The 21368-nt window shown below is 42.7% G+C and overlaps 1 protein-coding gene across 2 annotated transcripts; it reads left to right on the plus strand.

Annotated features, from left to right (window-relative positions):
• The first annotated feature begins 1683 nt into the window (after positions 1-1683).
• Positions 1684-13117, plus strand: DNAJC14 (DnaJ heat shock protein family (Hsp40) member C14). 2 transcript variants are annotated; one of them, XM_039338834.1, is made up of 7 exons: positions 1684-1835; positions 2147-3587; positions 4813-4919; positions 6099-6218; positions 7436-7596; positions 10509-10605; positions 11755-13117. In XM_039338834.1, exons 2-7 carry the CDS (start codon positions 2436-2438, stop codon positions 11990-11992), a joined length of 1875 nt encoding a protein of 624 aa, XP_039194768.1. In that variant the 5' UTR covers positions 1684-1835; positions 2147-2435; the 3' UTR covers positions 11993-13117. The 2 variants fall into 2 exon arrangements, with proteins under 2 accessions (XP_039194768.1, XP_039194769.1); XM_039338835.1 differs by having other exon boundaries at positions 1705-1822.
• The last annotated feature ends 8251 nt before the right edge of the window (positions 13118-21368 follow it).

Below are 21368 nucleotides of genomic sequence, written 5' to 3' on the forward strand. Positions count from 1 at the left end.
TTATTTTATTGTAAGCTATCCACTCATGTTTGTGAAATATGTGGCTGTATAAATTGATTTAAATAAATAGACTTGGATCACCATAATATTGATTGGCTTGCTTTAGATTCAAATTAAGATAATTCTATCACTTGGGGAATTGTATCAAAGCACAGGATTTTGCAAGCTTTTGTTAATAATGATGGCCATTTCATTTCTCCAATGATTTTCTTGTCCTCAAAGATCTGGTGCTCCTTTAAAAATGATTCACCCCAGTCCATTTCTATTTAGTTTCCCAAAATGTCAGTGTTCAGTCTCAACATGACTGCTCTGAGATCAATTTTTTCTTTTGTTTCTTACCATAGTAGCATTGGGACTATTCATATTTGCCCTCTGCTCTTCCTTAATATTTAATGTTGTACTGATGATCTTACCTAATTTCATATAGTTGTTAAATGAAAATATATATTTCTGTGGGAATGCTTTCAAGTCAGTCTTGCCTCCATTTCACCACCACAGGAGTAATCTCTATTTGCAGTTGGAATTTAAATGCTTTTCAATAGATGGGGGGGGGGGAATGAAGTTGGGATTGCTCATTTTGACTACAAATATAAATTCAACTTATAGCTCAAAGACTATGTTATGAGGATTCTTTAGATTTAAGAATACTGCATTTTTAATTTCCAATTCTCTTCTATGAATATCTTTAACTTGGACACCTTTGAGTTTCAAAACTTGAGTTTTATGATTCTTTACATGCACGAAACAATCTAGCAGGTAATGATGGATTATTACCTTAGATGCTGGAAGGTTTAATTATAAAATACATCAATTTCGTTTACCAAAGTGGACTTTCAATTTTCTACCGTCAGGGCATCCTTTCCACATGAAGCCATTCGTAATGGTATCTATTTCTACTATAGCCTTACAAACATTGAAATATTAACCTAAGAACTCTTTTTCTGAACGAGTACAATAATGCATTCGTTATCGTCTGAAGGTTTTTATGTCCGCATCTCTAACCCTCTGCAGCAGAAAACATACACTCTTTATTTTGGTGCCACAATTTAGATCGAGAAGTGAAACCTCTCAAATTTCCCGGAATGTAATAGCAAACCAGTTCTGGATGGGTACCAAGCAAGCGATACGGAGGCGATCATGAAGCACTGATGATGTTGCCTAGTTTGGGGTAATGAAACATCTGCAAGAAAACACGCAAGCTCAGAGAGCACCAAGGACCCCTCGTGTTGACCCTGAGCTACAAATATTCTGTTTTATTGGGATCACGAAGTTGCCCAAGTCCAGCTCGACTCGAAGGGATTGCGTGTCACCTCTGCTCAAAGCCTTCGATGCAGATTTAGTACCAAAGCGACGTAAGTGAGGCAGAGTTAGGCTTCCCGACACCTCTTATTCCACGGCAGCCTCCTCTCGTCCCGATTTCCTGCAGGACTACAGCTCCCATTATCCTACTCCATGCTCTGGTCTAGCAGGACTAGGAGGAAGAGCCCAGCCCACCCACGTAATCTGCCGGCGGGAAATGCGGTGCCGATTGTCCCCAGGGCCGCGAGAGGGAGAACCGCGCGCGAGAAGACTGGAGCTCGGGAGGGGGAGGCGCTGAAAAAGAACGGAATAAAAAGCGGATTCGGAGCGGCCCCGACCCGCCGTGACGCACCAACAGGCTAACTTAGAAGGCTTCCCTTGACCCGGAAGTGGAAATTGGAGGGCGGTATTTCGCGAGGCGGGCGGAAGGCGGAAGTGGAGGCTTGCCGAGAGAGAGAGAGAGTGAGGGGGCAGTCAGATGGAGGAAGAGGAGTGGCGGCGGCAACCCTCTTCTCGTTGCTAAGTAAGAGGACCAGGTAACGTCCCCTCTCGCTTTCTTCCTGGTGGCTCTTGCCCCCACCCCCGATTGGGGCGTCCCCGTTCACCCTCCCCCCTCTCCGCCGCCGCCACCCCAGTATGGAGCAGCTCCCACTTGGTTCCTTTCTCCCTTCCAGCCCTGAAAGTGGTTCCCGGCATTCTGTTTCCGTGTTAAGCATTTCAGGAGAGTTAATATTGGTGTAACGGGTTGAGAATGAAACAACCTTCCAGCCAGCGAAAGTGATAGGGGCAAGTGGGCTGTTGTATTTGAGGTACAACCTGTTTTTCACTCTCTCTGTTTATCTTGCAGGAAAGTGGGCTGGCGATGGCTATAACTTAATCTTCATCAAGGCCACAGTAATTCCGGAACACAAACACCATGGAACACCTGAGGCCTGGGACTGGAGCTTTATGTAAATCCCAGCCAGATTTTTCTGATTTGGGCAAAACTGCTCTGAGCCCGTGCAGTCTTTGTGATGCAGGATGCAGGAAGCAAAATGTTCACTTCAAAAAAGTATTGCTGTTGCAAAGTATCTCCTGGCTAAGAAGAGCTATCGAGTCTTCAGAAGGCTGAGGTTTTAAGGCAGGAGAAACGTGCTATGGAGACAAAAATGCTTTGGAATGGCAGTTGCGATCGCGATAATGGCAGCTTGCACTTTACTGACTATAAAACTCCCAGTAATGAAACTGACTCCTGTAACTGTCCGAGAGAGATGTCTGATCTCTCTGCAACTTATCCAGAGGAAGGGAATGACTTATGCGGCTTCAGTTGTCAGCATTGGCATTCAGGATTCAAGAAGGACCCATCTACGCTGCTGTTAGGCCAAGAAGTAGATGTTGAAGATGGCCTAGCTACTAAAACCAAGGAAGAAATCCCTGATTGTACTCGGGCTTCTGGTGGAAGAAAAATTCCCCGGCAACAAAGGCAACGCTCTTCTGCTAAAGACAAAGGAGATGGTCACTTTGTACCCTCTGGGGGGAAACACAGACAAACTAGGAAGAGGAGTTATGGGCGTCATTATGTCCAAGCTGAGTTGCTGAAGCATCTGGAAGGTCTGGCCTTGTTCTGTGCTTCCTGCTTCAGACTGTTTATCAGTGTAATTGTGCAGGTCACCCTCCGGTGTGGTGAGGGAGTGGAAGCTGGTGGGAAGATGCTGTATTCTTGCTGCTCCTTCAGCCTGCATGATTTAAACACTATTCAAACTGACATGCAGACTTGGATCCAGCGTGGAAGGATAGGGTGTAGAAAATTGACCCGACAGCTAGTCTCATGGTTGTCACTAACTTACCGCCTGCTTAAAATGCTATGTGCTATTCTCTTCCTGGTGCTTATGCTTCTCCTGGGTAGTATGCGACTCTGCTGGAAGGTTTCCAAGTCGGTCCTACTCAATATTCTGAGTAGAATGACTCATACTAGCTATGGAGCCTGGCTTCTCTCAACTATTGATTTCCCTCAAATTGGGGCCCTCTTCAGAGAAAGCAGGATTTGCAAATGGATGGCAAGTCTGCTGCTTAAGTGGCATGCTCTCCTTTGGATGCCCAAAGGATTAAGGACCACCCAGTCAGGGAGCACTGTTCATAATGACTCTCCTGGTGGATCCGGACCATTCGAGCCTGGCGAAGAGGTGGCACGTTTGCTGGCTATGGCACACACCCCTGAAGAAGAGCTCAATCCTTTTCAGGTGTTGGGCTTAGATGCAACAGCTTCTGATGTCGAATTGAAGAGAGCCTATCGGCACTTGGCAGTCCTGGTGAGCATGTCTTTTGAACCAGAAAGGTTGACTGGTGATTGGAAGCATGTGTGTCTTTGATGAGAGAGCTTTTGTTTAAAAGAGGTGGCATTCCTTTTCCCCCTTTCCTTTTATTAGCAAATAATTATGAAAAGAATTCAGCTCTTCCTCCTCCAAGAATTGAGAATGTTGGTGGGAATTATTAAAGACAATAGTAAAAGAAAGCTCCTTTCTTCTCTGGTTGATATAGTCCAGGGGTAGGCAACCTTGGTTCTTATATGACTCGTGGACTTCAGCTCCTAGAATTCCTGAGCCAGCCATGCTGAGGAGAAATGGAGAGGTTTCCATGCTGAACCATGCTGGCTCAGGAATTCTGGGAATTGCAGTCCATGAGTCATAAAAGAGCCAAAGTTGCCTACCTCTGACATAGTCCAATATTTTCAGGGTGGAGGGAAGAGACCTGGAATATAATACAGTCTTTCATGATACAGCTGATTAATCGTCACTTATCACTTGCATATTGACTTCCAGTGTAATTGTACTAATTGAGCGGCAAATCTTTGTTAATTTCAACAAGTAAAGGAAACGACAAATGTAATCATCTATAGCAGCAAGTTTGATCAAGATACTGTAACAAATAGTTTTTCTCCTTGTTTGTCTTCTGGGCTATCAAGGGAACTGGATGTATTGAAACTTGGTTCAACTTGTTTTATCTTCCTGTCTGGAGATGCTGATGATTACAGTTCATTTCTCAGCCTGGATCTTCAAAATGTATTGAATGAAAATCCCATTTTTAAATTTCTCCATCTTTCCCAGCATGAGGAAAGAGAAGGATAAATAAGCTGCTATACTACACTAAGGAGGATTGCAGACTCTGCTTCTGGAATTTGCTAATTTCTCCCATTCCCTAGCTGAAAAACTGCTTTTGACAAAAAAGCTGTCATTTTTTTTTTCATTGCTTGTTGCAAGGGAGGAGCTCAATTGACAAAGAACCTTTCTAGTTGAACTTCTGAACAGAAATGTCCCTGTACAAGGAGTGATCTGTAAATAAAGCCTACTTGCTTTGTTTTGGCTTTATGGTCTGAATGTCACATGGGAGTGAGAGTATTGGCTTTACTTTGCAGGATGACTGTTAGGTTTATTGTCAATATATAGTATATATTTGTCTCAAAGGTTTTGAAAATACAAACACCAGAATAAGGGCATGTCTAACTTCTTTGGGATTTGGGGATGGGGTGTTACACAGGTTCACCCTGACAAGAATGAGCACCCACAGGCAGAGGAGGCATTCAAGGTACTGCGGGCAGCCTGGGATATTGTCAGTAATCCAGAGAAGAAGAAGGAATATGAAATGTGAGTCTTTGGGCTTCCTTCACTCCTAGTGAGAACTACATAGCTATATGAAGTTTGATCTGGAACTGGGACAATATGGAGAGGCCAGTTTTCAAAGAGATTCCTCTATTTAAGGGGACAGAGAATAAATTTGAAAACATGAGCATCAACGCTCTCAGGTAGCAACACTTATTGAAACTCTGGATGCTTTTCATTACCTGAGTTTTTGTGTCTGCAATGGAAACACTAGTTATAGTATCTGAAAATAATATATTTCCCACAAGCATCTGATACATATCACCCAGGGAAGCCTATCTAAATCTTCCTGTGAAAGTTAATTGAGCTTGAGTCCGTTGGATCAGTTCTGTTATTATTCATTCAAGAGCAACAACAATAAAACTGACTAGGCGACATGAGAATTGGACAAGAGGAGCTTGTCCTATTCGCTGGTCCTTGTTTCACCTCTGTATTTGAACTCATTTCAATTGGATGTAAAAACCAAGATACTGCTAATGTCTCTTCCCATATCCCACCCCAGCCCAGAAAATCTGATCATTTACACAGGAAAAAAAAATTACGTCAATCTTTTGTTCTGCCCTTCTCAACATGTCAAGCCATTTCTATAACAGCAAAATCATTAAAATCAACCCTAATCAGAGGAGTGTTTTGTGCTGATTCTGCATGCAGAACCTGTGTCCTGCAGCTTGAAGCTAATCATAAGCTGAAGTCTCCTTCAAGTTAAGCTTGATTACTTGTGACCATAGAGATACCATGTAGTTTTCATGGTCCCAAGTACAGAAGTGCTGTCCCATTGCTATGAATGTTTTTTTCCAGTTTTCCAAGTTAGCTCATATTCATGGTGCTCCTTGGTGGTCTCCAGACCAAGGAATGATTATGCCAAAGTCAGCCAAGTGCTATTTGGACATGACTCTTGGCCATCTCTAGGCCACTGAAGGGTTCTATTCAGGAACTCTTGCATTGTGTACATCCAAACGTGTAGAGCATGCCTGCACAAAAAATCCTGTCGTTTTTGGACTCCTTACTTGAGGTCAGGCTAATATAAATCAGAGCTTGTGTAATCTAGACGCTCCCTGAATGTTGAAATGGCTTTCATTTCCAGTACGTGTGTACACTATTGCAACCACAATCAAGCTTTGGGTAACTGATGCTCCCATTTAAATTCACGTATTTTTCTTTCAGAAAGCGCATGGCAGAGACAGAACTGACTAAGTCCATGAATGATTTCCTTTCCAAGCTTCAGGATGATCTGAAGGAAGTCATGAACACCATGAAGTGTAACAAATGCCAAGGGAAGCACAGGTAAGTTGGCCAGCTGTCATTATCTCTTCACTGGTGCAGCGTGATGTCAGCCACACCACACAAGCAGCAGGATCTTGACTTTGCAGCGTCTCCACTCATGCGGTCCTTTATCTATCTAATCTGTGTGCGGGAGAAAGTACATTCAAGCCTGATTCCTTCTGAGGTGGTGACAACACCAAGGTTTCTATTCCCTTGAAAGTCTCTGGATAGTAGAGTGGAATATCTTTTCCTGAGCAGGCCTAAATCAATAGTTTAGCTTTTAATTGAGGTGTCAAAAGACTCCGAAAGACTGAGATACAGATAGTCCTTTACTTAGAACCATTTATTGAGTGACAGTTCAAAAGGACAATCGCACTGAAAAAAGTGACTTGCAACCGGTTCTCACAACTGTTACAGTATCCCCACAGTCAAGTGATTAAAGGTTTTGGAGAACACCAGAACGCCCGCTTCACATGAAAGATTCCTCCGCAAGAGAAGAATCCAATATCTTGAGACCCTAAGCTTTCTTTTGTTTATTTAAAAAATTACAGGCATTGGCTGGATAGGTTAAGTCTATAACAGCAGAAGTCTGTAATGTACTTATGATAGTATATAGATCTGATAGTTAGATGAATATATACCATAAGTTCAAAATTGGAAAATGTTTGATTATTAGTACCCAATTGTTATACGTTACAAGGGTTCGATGATACCTCAGCTATTTACTAATTCTATTGGCCATATGATTCAATTTCCATATTTTCATTTCCTACTGGTATCCATTTCTAAAATATTTAGTTTAGAAAAGCTTCAATGTTTATAAATTGAGCATAGAATGCTTTATTTCTTTATGAACCACGCCCAGATGTTATTTGGACAATCATTTGTCTGAAATGGTATAGGGAAGGGGTGTCAAATTTGCAACGTCACATGACGTGTCGCGACTTTTTTTCCATTGCCAGCAATGGGGTGGGCGTAGTTTCGCCATGACGCATCCAGCCTGCAGGCCGGCAGTTTGACACCCCTGGTATAAGGTGTCCGGTGTGAGCAGGGAGTTGGGCTAGAAGACCTCCAAGGTCCCTTCTAACTCTATTCTGTTATTTGCATTTATCCTGAAATTAAATGCAAATGGATGCATGCACGTGTACACACACATGCAAACACACAGGGAACCCACGGGATGCTGTAATATAATGATCATTCTTGGTGCTTTCTGACCTCTGAATTCTTTGCCGCAGGAGGTTTGAGATGGACCGTGACCCATTGTATGGCCGGTACTGTGCAGAATGTAGCAAATTTCATGCAGCTGAGGAAGGTGACTTCTGGGCGGAATCCAGCATGCTGGGATTGAAGATCACATACTTTGCCATGATGGATGGAAAGGTCTATGACATCACAGGTAATTGAATTACACTCTGACAATAGGAAATGGAAGCACAAAGCGATATGTTCAGTGAGGTTCTTATTCTTATTTTGTCCAGTAGTCTGTTGTGTGTATGTAAGTGAATGCATATACACACAGAGTAGGGAAAATTAGGGTAACTCTGCATTTGTGCAGCCTGTGAATTGCATGCATATATGTGTGTGTGTTTTTCTAGCAACCACTTTCAAGCCTCTGGCAGTAGTGATCCAATAGGGGATTATAGAGCCATGAGAGAGAGGATAATGGCATCCGTTAGAAAATGTAGCCTAACAGAAAAGTCTGCTTATACAAAAACTGGATTTAACTTTTGTTTCAGATATGCAATAGGCTTAAGTATGATCTGTAATCTAAAGTTCAGGCCAAATGCACAAAGCATCTTAAAGAGTGTTGCTTTCTGCTCAGCTTTAAACAGTACACACTGAAGCCTTCAAGAGAGGCTTCATTGGGAATGGGGGAGAGAGAAAGCGCATGAGAAAGAGATTAAGTCGACGAAGGACTTCTTGACCCAATTAAAAAACAGAAATATTTTGGTGGTAGAAACTTTTATGCAGGTGGGAGCTTGGGAGATTACTGATCAGAAAAGGAATGTTGGGTTATAATGGCATAGCTTGATAAAAATAATAAACATATATGTGGCTGCTATGGAAAATGCAAATGTGATGCTATGGGCCTCAGGAAATTAACCAAGTAGTATCTTTGTGCCTTCATAGAAATCAATGGTGCCTTTACACTCAAGAGTACATTGTGCTATATTTCGACTCGTGCCTAGTTTTAACTGGTGAGCTTAGCTTCCAAAGATATAGTGATGGCCACCAAACATGGAAGCTTTCAAAGAAGTGAAGTGAACCTTAATAGGGGAGTATCATTGAGAGGAAATGGAAAGGAGAGGAGTGTGGTTAACCTGGGAGGTGAGAGAGGATTGCCAGGAGAGAGGAGTTTGCACTAAAGAGTGAGCAGTTGAGAGGAGAAGTGAGGTGAAGTTGAGAAACTGAGGACTCTAGCTTTTACGTGTTTCCCCGAAAATAGGACCTACCCCAAAAGCAAGCCCTACTTAAGAGCCTGTGCAGCCGGCCACCTGCCCATTCTGTTTGCTGCCAACATGAGGCGTGTGTGTACTATGGCCATGAAGCAAGGCGGTGAGATGGGGGTTGGCAACGAAGCAAGGCAGGGGTGCGGCGCTGCCCCAGACAGGCTGACAGAGGGCCCTGCAGCCAGGCCATCAACATGCCCTGGCCTTGCCGCCACGGTGACTCCAGCAGCCCCATGCAGGATCGCCGGTCCACTTCTCCTTACTTCTCCGCCGCAACAAAGCAGGAGGCTGAGAGATGCACCAGTGCTGAGGCTACTAAGCAAGGCAGTGGGGGGGGGGTGGGGGTGGAGAACAAAGCTTCTTCTCCTCCTTACTCGCTGCCTCAACAAAGCATTTAGGATTTTCTTAGCCCCACTCCAGCCCAGGGCATCACCATGCCAAATCCTAACCCCCACCCCAGGGCAACTACATTCCTCCACTAACCTCTTTTCCAGCTCCGTTCTCCGCGTGCAGGGCAATAAAAGAAGTTTGTGGGACTAAAAAAAAAAAGATCAATCCGAACTTCCATCTTCTAGCGGGGAAAAAAAAGATCTCGCAAAGTTGGAAGGTCTGATTGAACTTTTTTTTTTTACCGGTAGTCTCACAGACTTCTTTTGTGGCCCTGCATGTGGTGGCGGAGAACAGAGCTGGAAAGCAGGTTAGTGAAGGGATTCTTTGGGGAAGAGAGGGGAGACAGGGAAGGGGCTACTCCGGCTGCCGCCACCTCACTCCAGCAGCATCAGGGCTCTGCAGGCCAGATGGCCAAGGATACTATTGGGGTTACGTCCTCCACACACCTCCATTGCTTCACTTAGTGGCCGTGGCACTCAGCCTCCTGCTTCGTTGCGACAGTGAGTAAGGAGAAGAAGCGGGTTGGCGATTCTGCATAGGACTGCTGGAGCCGCTGCCAGGAGGCAAACTGTTGTCGGCACGTTGATGGCCTGGCTGCGGGGCCATCTGTCAGCCCACGTGGGGCAGCTCCCGCCTTGCTTCGTCCTCCACCCCCCCATCGTCTTGCTTAGTGGCCACGGCACTGGTGCATCGCTTTGTCCTCCATCTCCCCACCGTCTCGCTTCGTACCCCACTCGACCCACCCCCGCCTCATCTCCTGCTTTATTGTGGCCGCAAAAAATAAGACCTACCCCGAAAATAAGCCCTGGTGCTTATTTTGGTGACCAAAAAATTATAAGACCGGGTCTTATTTTCGGTGGGAAATGGTATTTCCCTATGAGCTTAATTCTACAGCAATTTTCTGCTTCCCAGCCCATTCAAAAATATTTTAATTCCACTAACAGCAGAACATATGCAACTGAAGTCCTTTGAGAAATAGCCAAAATAGAAGTGTTTATTTAGATAGAATCCTTACTAGCAGAATTTAAAAATGTTTTTAGAAAATTGTCTCTTTCAGAGGATCAAGCAAATGGATAGAAGATAACACTGTCAATGGCCAAAATCCTATCTGTGAACCTCTCTCTGTTAACTAACTGGCTTCTTTGGAAACAGGAGGATAAACTAGATTGAATTTATATTTGAACCAAAATGCTGTTCTTTTCCCCACTTAGACACCTAGAAAACATATGCTTATGAAAACAGAAGAGATTGCATCATGTTTTCTTCTAGGAACGAAATCCTATTTTTAATATCAAAACTAAAACATTAGACCTTAAGAGTGCCATGTGAACGATAAATTGTCCTACTGCAAAGGCTGAGAGATGCTGTCTAGGCAGAAAAATGACATTTTTAAGGATGTTCCTGTCTGTTTTGTGGGTCAGATCTGGGTCAGGAACTGATAGCTGATTTTTTTGTTCCTGATGTGCAGAATGGGCTGGCTGCCAGAGAGTGGGAATCTCTCCAGATACGCATCGAGTTCCCTATCACATCTCTTTTGGATCAAGAGGCTCTGGAGGACGCCAGAGGTTAGTGTGGAATTATGTTGTTGGTTTCTTCTTAAGAAATGTTTGGTTCTCATTGAGAACTGAAATGTAGGGGTTTACTATGTATATTTCATGTAAACTGACTCTCATTCCATTTGTGGAAAGATCTGTTTGATCTGTTTTTTTCCATTTGTACAGGGACATGTCAATATGTTTGGTCTAGGCCAGGGGTAGGCAACCTGGGCTCTTTTATGACTCGTGGACTTCAACTCCCAGAATTCCTGAGCCAGCCATGCTGAGGGGAAAGGGAGAGGTTTCTAAGCTGAGCCATGCTGGCTCATGAATTCTGGGAGTTGAAGTCCAGGAGTCATAAAAGAGCCAAGGTTGCCTACCCCTGGTCTAGTGGTTAAGGCACCAGGTAGAAACCATGAATTGTAGTCCCACCTTAGTCATGAAAGCCAGCTGGGTGACCTTGGGCCAGTCAGTCTCTCTCAGCCCAGTTCATGTCACAGGGAAAGGGGAAAACAGGAGGAAGAAGGAGCATTAGATACGTTTGCCACCTTGAGTTATTTATTAAAAAATAATAAAGGTGGAATATGAAATAAATCAATAGTCCACAATTAGCCTTGCAGTAGCAGTTGTGTTAAACCCAAACATGCAGCCTATGCCTGATTGGTTGTTAATTCCAAACTGACATGAGCTTGCAACTTTTTTTTTCTTGAGTCTCATTTTCCTCCTTTTTTAAGAGAGTCAGAACAGGAGATTTTTTCGTTACAGAGACCTGACTCTGCCTTGTCTCTTTATACTTCTGCATGAGCGACCTTTATACTTAAAGCAATAAACTGATAAGAGGGTAAAACTCAGTTTCCTGGGGCTTAAAACAGTACACTGGTAAGAGTGTGGAATGGCCCTGTGTCTGGTAGAATTGTAAAGATGAGAAAAACCACGAGCGTGAGTTGGGCGGATATATAAATATTCTTAAATAAATAAATAAAATGAAGTATTTATAAAGGGCTTCTGAAAACAGATTCCTTTCCTTCCCAGGATGAGTAGGGTGACTCAATAGTTGCAAATTCCGAAGTCTGTGTAGTTTAACATAAAGCTGAACATATATCTCTGCTGTAATCCAGTTCTGGATCAAATAATGTATTTGTTCTCTCCGTCTGTTCTTCCTTCCCCACCCTCCAAAAGAGCTGCTTCAGACAGTAGCCCAGCTTCTGCCGCAGAACTTCAGGACTTCTTCAACCGTATCTTCCAAGGGAATCCCGGGCAGATGCCAAACGGGAACTTTTTCGGCACATCCCAGCCCCCAGGCCCTGGGAATATGTCGATGCCTCCAGCCTCTTCTTCAAAAGTAGACAGTAGCTTCCAGAAGGGCGATTCAAAGCAGAAACGGCGGAAAAAAGTGCGACGCCCCTTTCAGCGCTAAGGACCTGACTGAATGGGAGAGAAAGCTCTGTTTTTTCATCAGGTAGCAAAAGGGCTGTTTTAAAAAATTGAAAAAGTATTCTTGATAAGAGATAAGCCTCCAAGCTCCTCTGGACTCATTTATAACCCTGTAACTTCCAGCTGGAACAAAATATTCTCCACTGCAGTTGTTAATATGGATCCTGTGATACCAAAGAACTCCTTTGGATATTTTCCTGAAAGCTCTTAATGAAAATAAGGTGTGGACAATATTGAGCCTTTAAGCGTCCAATCATATGCTTTTATAATTGTCTAGTGCTCCTTCTTGGGCGGAGCTACAGCTTCCACCAGTTATTTCACTCGATTGTTACCCTTGTCCACAAAAATGCTTGGCCTGGAATCTCTTTTTGTTTCCCTCCAAGGCTTTGAAAAAAAATAAAAAAAGGTAGAGGATAGCTTAACGCCCAGGGAAGGTGCGGTTTGCCTGTGATAACTTTTAGAGTGGGCAGGAAAAGAGATCCTATTTAGCAACTGTCTTATCCCATTCTGGGTGTTCTGCACCTAGATTAAATGATGAGAGGAGAGCTACTCCCTGCCTGGAATTTCCTTATGTAAAATGTTAATTAATTGCTTGCCATGCAAAGGAATTCATCTGGATTATTCTTTTAGTAAAGACCAGGGGAGACGAAGATGCACCCCAGTTATTGTTACTTACTTATAGCTCAGGATTATGCCAAGTAAGCTTCTCCTTTATGGAGACCCAAATGTTGCTCAATTCCATTGCAAGACTACTGAGAGGAGGAGTTTTGCACTACCATGTGATTAAAGAGCAAGAGGCCACTCTGGCTCTGAAGATAAAATGACTATTTAAGAGTTCGATGTTCCCAATGTTCTAAGGTGCTTGGTTTGCTCTTCCTGGATCCTAGCAAGGACATACCGTTTGTCTATGTTGGCCTAAGAACTGTGATCAAGTCAATTTAAGACATGGGTGTGTTAGGTGACAATTTTAGCACGGATGGCTAGCTCTACAATTGTTCAACCTCTTTTATAGAAGGTTACTTTTTTAAAAGTTCAAATTTGTATGTATATACATATATTTAATACAATGTGCGTTATCCTTTCTATAAATACGTATCAATGCCTTGGAGAGGCTGGCCTACAGTTTCATTCTTAGCCCATGCACTGTTGCACCCTGTACACAATTATATATTTGAGGAATTCAACTTTTAAAGATGAAATTTAGCGCTTCCTTTTTTATATTGTGGAAATAGCTAGTCAGGTATTTGTGGTTAGTCCTGCGTGTTCCCAGGCACCCCACTGAAGAGCGTTAGGGTACAGAGCCCATGGTTATCCCCTTCCTGCCACAAGTACTTCCTCACTGTTCTGCCTAGAGTGATCATGTGGGTAGTATATTTATTTGCTTCTCCTTTGCATTGTTAAATCATGGGAAATCCTGCTAGATCAGCCCAGTTGCGAGATCCTACCTGACTTTCTTGCATTAGCTGCTCTTCTATAGAGTGATTTGCTCTGTTATTGATGGAGTTGCTTCTCTTCAATCCAGCTAATGCTGACTTTTCCAGTTCATGTGGCTCTTTCATTGTCTTGGTGGAGGGATCTATTTCTTACAGCATCTATATGGGCCCCTAACTCAAACAAAATGATTCTGGATGGCATGTAAAAAGTCAGCCACCAAGAGAAGCCAACATAATACATTAAAAGTTAACCAAAACATAAAATGGCAACCAGGCTGAAATATACTGCAATCCGGCAGTTGGGACACCATGCTGGAAGAAAGCATGAAAATGCTGGGAGGGAAGACCAATTATTGGCTGATTTTTAGATTGATTTTTCAAAGGCCTGACGGATCAGAACCAACTGTGTATTAAAAAGCAGATTTTTTCCCAAATGTGTTATTGCCTCAGTGAGAGGACTAGGAGTGTGCCCTCCCTACTGGGGCAAATGGTTTCTGTGCTTATGTGGGACTTTAGAGATGGATAAGCAGCACATTGAATTACCCCAGAAGCCTATTGGAAGCCAATGTATCTCATAGAGATGTCACATGGGCATAAGGAGGTACATCCATAACTATCAAGCTGCTGGATTCTGGATTAATTCAAGCATCTGGATGGTCTTCAAGGGCAGTCCCGTATAAAATGTGTTGCAAAGATGGCAAAGGCATGAATAATTGAGCAAGACCCTTCAGTCCAGGAACTGATGCAATTGGCACACAAGTCAAAATTGTGCGACAACACCCTCCCCCATCCCCCGCCAAATAACTAATGCTCCCTGAACATCCCGTGTGGTGATTTTTCTACCGTGCTGCTAGACAGCAGTACTTCTACAGTGATCAAAGAATCCACAAGCAAAGGCAAGAGGCCATTACATCAAGAATGTGAAAGAGTAGACCAGGGGTCTTCAAACTTGACCCTTTTATGACTTGCGGACTTCAGCTCCCAGAATTCCTCAGCCAGCATACCTGGCTGAGGAATTCTGGGAGGTGAAGTCCGCAAGTCATAAAAGGGCCAAGTTTGAAGACCCCTGGAGTAAACAGAGTGGGGAAACCAGTATGACCACAGGGTATGAGTTGCAACTCTCTCACCAGCCTGATGTCCTGACCCAACAAGATCCACTACAGCTAAACAAGGAGAAGGAAAAACAATGCACGCACATTGTGCCAATGACCTAACTGCAACCCTGAAGGATGTATTTTATGCCTTTGCAGAAGCCCAAAGAATGCTAGAATTGCAGTTATGCAAATCTGTGTGCACATATGGAGGTCTGCTCTCTAATGATCAGTTGCAGATATGAAAAACTGAGGATAATGCTATCTCATAACTTATTGTTGTTGTTGTTGTTAATTGCGAAGTCGTGTCCTACCCATCGCGATCCAATGGACAATGTTCCTCCAGGTCTTCCTGTCCTCTACCATCTTCTGGAGTCCATTTAAGTTCACACCTACTGCTTCAGTGACTCCATCCAGCCATCTCATTCTCTGTCTTCCCTTTCTTCTATTGCCCTCAATCCTTCCCAGCATTTGGCCCTTCTCCAGTGAGTCCTTCCTTCTCATTAGGTGGCCAAAGTATTTGAGTTTCAACTTCAGGATCTGGCCTTCTAAAGAGCAGTTGGGGTTGATCTCTTCTAGGACTGACCGGTTTGAATGCCTTGCAGTCCAAGGGACTCACAGAAGTCTTCTCCAGCACCATAGTTCAAAGGCCTCAATTCTTTGGTGCTCAGCCTTTCTTATGGTCCAGTCATAATTTATACATGGTCATATACAGTTCATCAGCTGCTGTTGAACTGATTACCATATGAATTGGTTTTAGCCATTTTTTTGCTCTTGTTTGCCAAAGTGGAATACAGCAGGATTTTTTTTTAAAATAGTGTAATAAACGTCTAGGGGACCATTTATTTTCTCCTTGCCTGGCGTCCAGGAGGAGTATGTGGCTTAACGCAACATGAGAATGGGCAGTTAGCTAATTTTTGTCCCTGGGGCAAAACTCTGTATAGATTGGCAAACAATTTTCTTGCCAATTAAGGAAAGGAGAAAAAAATCATGCGTGCACCAAATTATTTCTCCGATTTGTTTTTAGAATTGCACACATCCGGTTATTTGGATCATGAATGAATGGATCTTTATTAGGAAATAAACGAAACACCTTTTTTTTTAATCTAGCATCTGGGTTTTTTTGTCCCTAATCTAGTTCAACCCATTCTGAATTTTTAAATTAAAGATTTAAATTGTCACAAAATATGCTTCAGTACCATAGCTGTTTTCTCAGTTTATTTAGCAAGTAGATGGTTTTGATATGTGCACCACTGATTTTCCAGAAGGTGGTGCTCTAAAACTATAACAGCATGGGAAAAAAAAAATGCAGATTTCCTGATGGGTAAGTCCAATCTGTTTTCCTGTATCAAATGTTTAAGAAGTCTGTTAAGTTTATGAATATATTAATTAATAAATATTCTGCCTCGTTGTGATGCTCCCAATGAAACCTAACGAAGATCCTTTTTAATAAGAAACAAAAATGAATTAAAATATCAGAAAGCCACTACTAGAATGGCAGCATCACCTGATAAACATTTGCATTTCAATTTACCTTCTCAAAATGGAAATAAAATAACAACAACAACAACAACAATAATAATAGAGTTGGAAGGGACCTTGGAGGTCTTCTAGTCCAACCCCCTGCTCAGGCAGGAAACCCTATACCATTTCAGACAAATGGTTGTCTAGGAACATTCACAACTTCTGGAGGCAGGTTATTAAAGTGTTTTAAGGTTTTATATATAGCTTTTGTTTTTGATCAGTATAGCTGGACTCTGAGAAGAAATTGTATTGGACAAAGATAAAAATAATGAAAGTGGTAAAGCTATTTGATATCTGTTAAAGCTTACCTGAGCTGAGCATATAACAAGAACAGTAATTTCAGATCAACAAAGACAAGAAATTGAGGAAATTGCTCTCCAGCCCATCGAGAAGAGAGGCAGTAGCATACTTAGGTTACACTTGGAAAAGGCCCTTGCTGCTTCCATGTTTTTATTTTGAATGAACAGATGATAAGGACAAGTTTGATAAAAAAAACATTTGGGGGAATCTAATAAAGCCAACTTGTCTAATCCTATAGGAAACTTAAAATTAAGTCAACTAGGTTGTGCCCTCCAATGCCACTCATGCCGATCTGGAGCATGGAAGATGAGCTCTTGATATAATTGCTGGAGGGTGTCTCCTGGTCCCTCTTAGTTAATTTTTTTCAGATAGCTGTTCTGTTTCCTTACCTCAATGGCATTCGCGTGTCTTGGATTACTCTCTTTTAGGAATGACCTAGTGACGGAATCATGTTTGCAAAGTAGATACCTGAATACGTTCCATTTTCTCCCCTGCATCTGATGTTACAAGATGAAAGTAAGAGAGGAATAAGTATGGGATTATGATGTACACACACACACACACACACACACACACACACACACACACACACACGGGGCGGGGGGGGGGAGAGGGGTACCTCTTCATATAGGTTTGAATGGGGAAAGCATTCTTGTAATTGTTGGCATTCAAAAGCCTTAGTGCCTTTTTGAAGCAAGAGAAGTCACAATTCCACCCCCACTCCCACCTAGTTACTGAAATAATGAACTTTTATGGATGCGGGTCTGAAAGGCTGCAAAGCCCACTTGTTTCCCATTTATTTTTCCCATTAATTCCGACTTTAGGCGAAAAGGTCGTGACATTAACTGAAATACCGTATTGGTCAGTATTTAGCAAACAAAAATAGTCAGCCTACATGCACTTTTAACCTGAGAAACTTTATTCCTATGGAAAACAAAGAAGGAATAGGGGAGCAAAGAGTGGAACTATGCAACACAATCAGTATTACAATAAAATATTCTGCTTTGCTCCCATTTGGGATATCGGCCAGCCGCACCCTTGTCAAGCTGTTGGATTCTCACCTTTCTTCTCCCATCTTCTCATTTTTGTCTTTTAGTTCTTTTTGTTCACACTCAGTGTGTCAGGAATGCGCTCAGTCCCCAGTAATTGTTTCTTAATCCCCCTCCCCTTTTCTCTCTCTAATTGTGCATACCTTGGGGTTCCCTGAACCCTGCTATGATTGTCTTTTTGACCCTTGTGCATAGTTCAAATGCTACCGGATCCTATTCCCTGTTTGATTGATAGATCTCTTCTTTGGAACCTTCACTGAAACTTTCTGGAGTTTTTTCCTGAACTGGCTCTCTCTGGAGCCCAGGGCAGAGGTGGCATTGATATGGGAGGAGGGATCTTCTGAAACCTGTTCAAAGTAACAGAAGGTTTCACCCATGCTCCTGTATGCTCTCTGGTCTCTAGCAAGTACCCATGGAGGTGTTACATCTGCCCAGTTATTCCATGACTGTCTTACTAGGTACAGTAAGTAATAATGCTCAGTTATAAATAGTTGAACAAAAATAATAAGTGAACATCACCATAATATTATGCACCAGTGCATTGCACACCCCAGTCAAGAATCTTAGAAAAATGTCTCCAGTTATATAGGTTTTATATTTTATAGATGACATTGTTTGAGCCATACTAAGAATGTAATTGAAGCTGGACCAGAACAGCTTAGCTGTAATATAATAGACCAAGATGATGATGATGATGATAATATAAGTTTTAAATGAGAAGCTGTTTTCACAGGTATAGAGTTTTAAGTAGGTATTCACTAACACTTCTATTCCTGATTAACGTGGTTTAATTAAGTCTAACTTAAGCAGCCCCCCCCCTCAGATAAGTGGACAAACAATGAGACCACCCAAAAACTATGGAATAAGGTGCCATCATCAACCTATGCTAAGGATAGCCAACCTGTCATCAGAACTGTATGAAGCTTAGGTGCCACTGCTCTGTCTCCTGGAATCTTGTAGGTTGCTGCATGTCAGCCCTTAAATTGAAACTCCATCCCAAGAAGAGGGAAGCATTCTGGGTAGGTGAATTCCAAATCTACCGGGTTCATATGCAAACTATTTTTGCCATGGCTATATGGAGGTATATAATTGGGGGTCATTCATAGATTCAAATTGTTTTGACATTCAGAGTTTCTTCAGTCAGCTTCAGCAAAGGTCTTACCTTTAAAGGCACACCGGAATTACTACTCTCTGTATTTGAGGCCTATGCTTGCCCTTTAAAACAATTTGGAAACTCCACTTAGCACAGAGTTCCGCATGTTCAAGTTTCTTATGGAACAAAATAGCTAAGAACTATCAGGCTTTTCCATAAGCCTGGAGAAGGGATCATAAAAGGGGGAAAGAGCTGAGATGGAATGAACGTAGCAGCTCATTTCAACCAATATTTCATCAATTGCAAAATTCATCAGCCCCAGGAGACATGGCCCTTTGTAGACAAGAGCAAACCTGCCCTGACCCAAATGGGTTCAAAATTAAACCCTTCTTATGTACTTATCCATGCACTAAGAAAGTCAGATAGGTTTTTCTCCATATTACACTGTGGAGATATTATTCATTTACAAATATTTTTCATCTACAAAGATAGGGTTCCTTCTGTGATAAAGCCTTCACTCAGACCTAGTCTCTTGCAGGAGACGAGCTTGGCACCAATATAAATGATTTATGGAAATTGGTTGAAACAGGAACATTAAGCATGTTATTAGATGACTGTAATCACTTTGATGCTGTTCAATTTTACTGCACACTACTGATATTTAGGTTTCATTCCAGTTTTGTTTCTTTGTTTGGAAGACAGGGAGTTTGGGCATATTATGTGTAGCCTTCATTTTGAATAAAAATATGCAAATTCTTAAAATGCAAAATGCATTTCTGATTTCCAGAATACCATTCTAGTTAGATTTAGGTTAGCCTAAACTGGCTAATCTAAATATTTGACAAAAAAATTATCTGCAGGATCCAAACTGAATCAGTCACCAGGACCAGAGGTTTTGTTTTCTGAGCTTTCGGGACTCGTGCTGGACCCCATCATCATGGAACCTCTAGCCTCTGGAGGGAGGCTAGAGAGAAGTTCCTTGAAGATGGGCTCCAGCATGAGTCAGAAAGCTCAGAACACAAAACCTCTGGTCCCAGTGGCCAACCCAGGTCCTGCAATGTTATCCTGGGACATGTATATTCTCCATTCGTGTGATATTATCTGAGCTATGTTGTTTCCCTGAAAGTAAGACCTACCCCAAAAATAAGCCCTAGCTTGATTTCTGGGGGTAGACCTAATATAAACCCTACCCCTCTTGTGGAAAACCAAAGGACTCTTACGAATTCCAGAGGGTTTTAGCAGAGAGATTTATTGCGCAGGTTCAGAAGCAATAGCAACTAGCAATTCTGAACCCCGAGGGCGGGTTCAGACTTCAGTTTTATACTTCCCTTTTCTCAGGAACAAAGGAATATACATTGAAATACACATTGTAATACATTAAGTTCGTTTCTCACGGGTATACAATGGAGAGAGTTTGCTACATACATTGTATCCAAGTGCAATGCGCATTAGGTTAGTCACATACTACTAACACAGCATTATTCCAGTAATTATGCAGACACATCATTATTCTAGTAATTGTTCATTATTCCACATTACCCCCAAAATAAGCCCTAGTTTTGGGGCGAGGCACACACCTAAAAATCAAGCTAAGGCAGGGGTGGGGGTGTGGAGTTGCCCCTACGCCCCGCACCTACTCACCTTGCAGCCAGGCCTCTCCTTGCTGGCCCACTTCTTCTGTGACATCCCCAGGCCTGCATTTCGCAGTCAGAGGCCTTTCAAGAAGGCTACTGCAGCCAAGAACCAAGCTATGGGTTGAATCCGTAGCTTGGTTCTTGGGTGCAGAGGCCTTCCAGAAAGGACTTTGACTGCAAAATGCAGGCTGGAGCATCATTCTCAGCTGCAGAATAAAGCTGCTCCTTTGGCTGCAGAAGTGGGCTGGCTGGACGGGGCTGTTGGTGCTGGAGGTGAGTGGAAAAGACACCCCCCCCCCTGAAAATAACTGGTCCTCTTTTGGAGGCAAAAAAAAAGTAAGACCGGGTCTTATTTTCAGGGAAACACAATAGAAGTCAGAGACAGAACACAACATTTTGGTACTGGCGATGGGAAGCTCAAATTATTTCTCCAGACCCCCTTAGTTTGGCCAAAACTATGAAAGCTCACAATTCTTCCTTCTTCTTGTTTTGTTTTTCTCCATGATACCGCTGCCCACCTCAGTAAAGAAGAACATGTTTGTCATAGTAGCTCCTTTAGTATAACAGTATAATATAGTATAGTATATTAGTATAAATATACTATAGTATATTTAGTATAAATTTAGTATAAATAGTATAATAATTAAATTCTAGAAAACGCTCTCTCACAGTCACAATTGCGGAGACATTTTCATTAGTCTCCATCAATTCTTATAAAACACACCATTAGAGTCATTTGGGCTGATATTAGGAGTAATGTCTTGCTGACTTTATCTCTGCCTCAGTTGTTTTATCTGGTATCAACTTGAGTGATGATTCTTCTTACATGATCTTGGGGCACAGTAATAAACTCAGATATCAGCTCCAAAATTTTAATAGGTTTCCCTTGTTAGTCACCTTTAGCTGATCTGAAAGGCTACACAGTCCTGCCTTGGGTTTGGTTCAGTCAGTTTTTTCCACAATGGCCATGAGACAATCCAGAACAGTGATGGTGAACTTTTTAGAGACCGAGTGCCCCAAAACTGGCCCTGTCCCCGCTCCACCCCCTGCCCTGCTCCCGCTCTGCCCCCACCCCGTCCCCCACCCTACCTGCCCGCAGGGCCACTCACTGCCTCCAGGGCCCATCGCAGATCACCCGGGCAGCCCAGCAAGCCATGGTGGCCATGCCCTCTGCCCGCGTGATGGCAGAGTCTTGTCTACGCTGCCTGGCTGCCATATCCTTGGCTGCACTGCTC

Source organism: Crotalus tigris, unplaced genomic scaffold, assembly GCF_016545835.1.
Source record: "Crotalus tigris isolate CLP2741 ecotype Arizona unplaced genomic scaffold, ASM1654583v1 scf7180000017721.692284, whole genome shotgun sequence".
Taxonomy (NCBI): domain Eukaryota; kingdom Metazoa; phylum Chordata; class Lepidosauria; order Squamata; family Viperidae; genus Crotalus; species Crotalus tigris.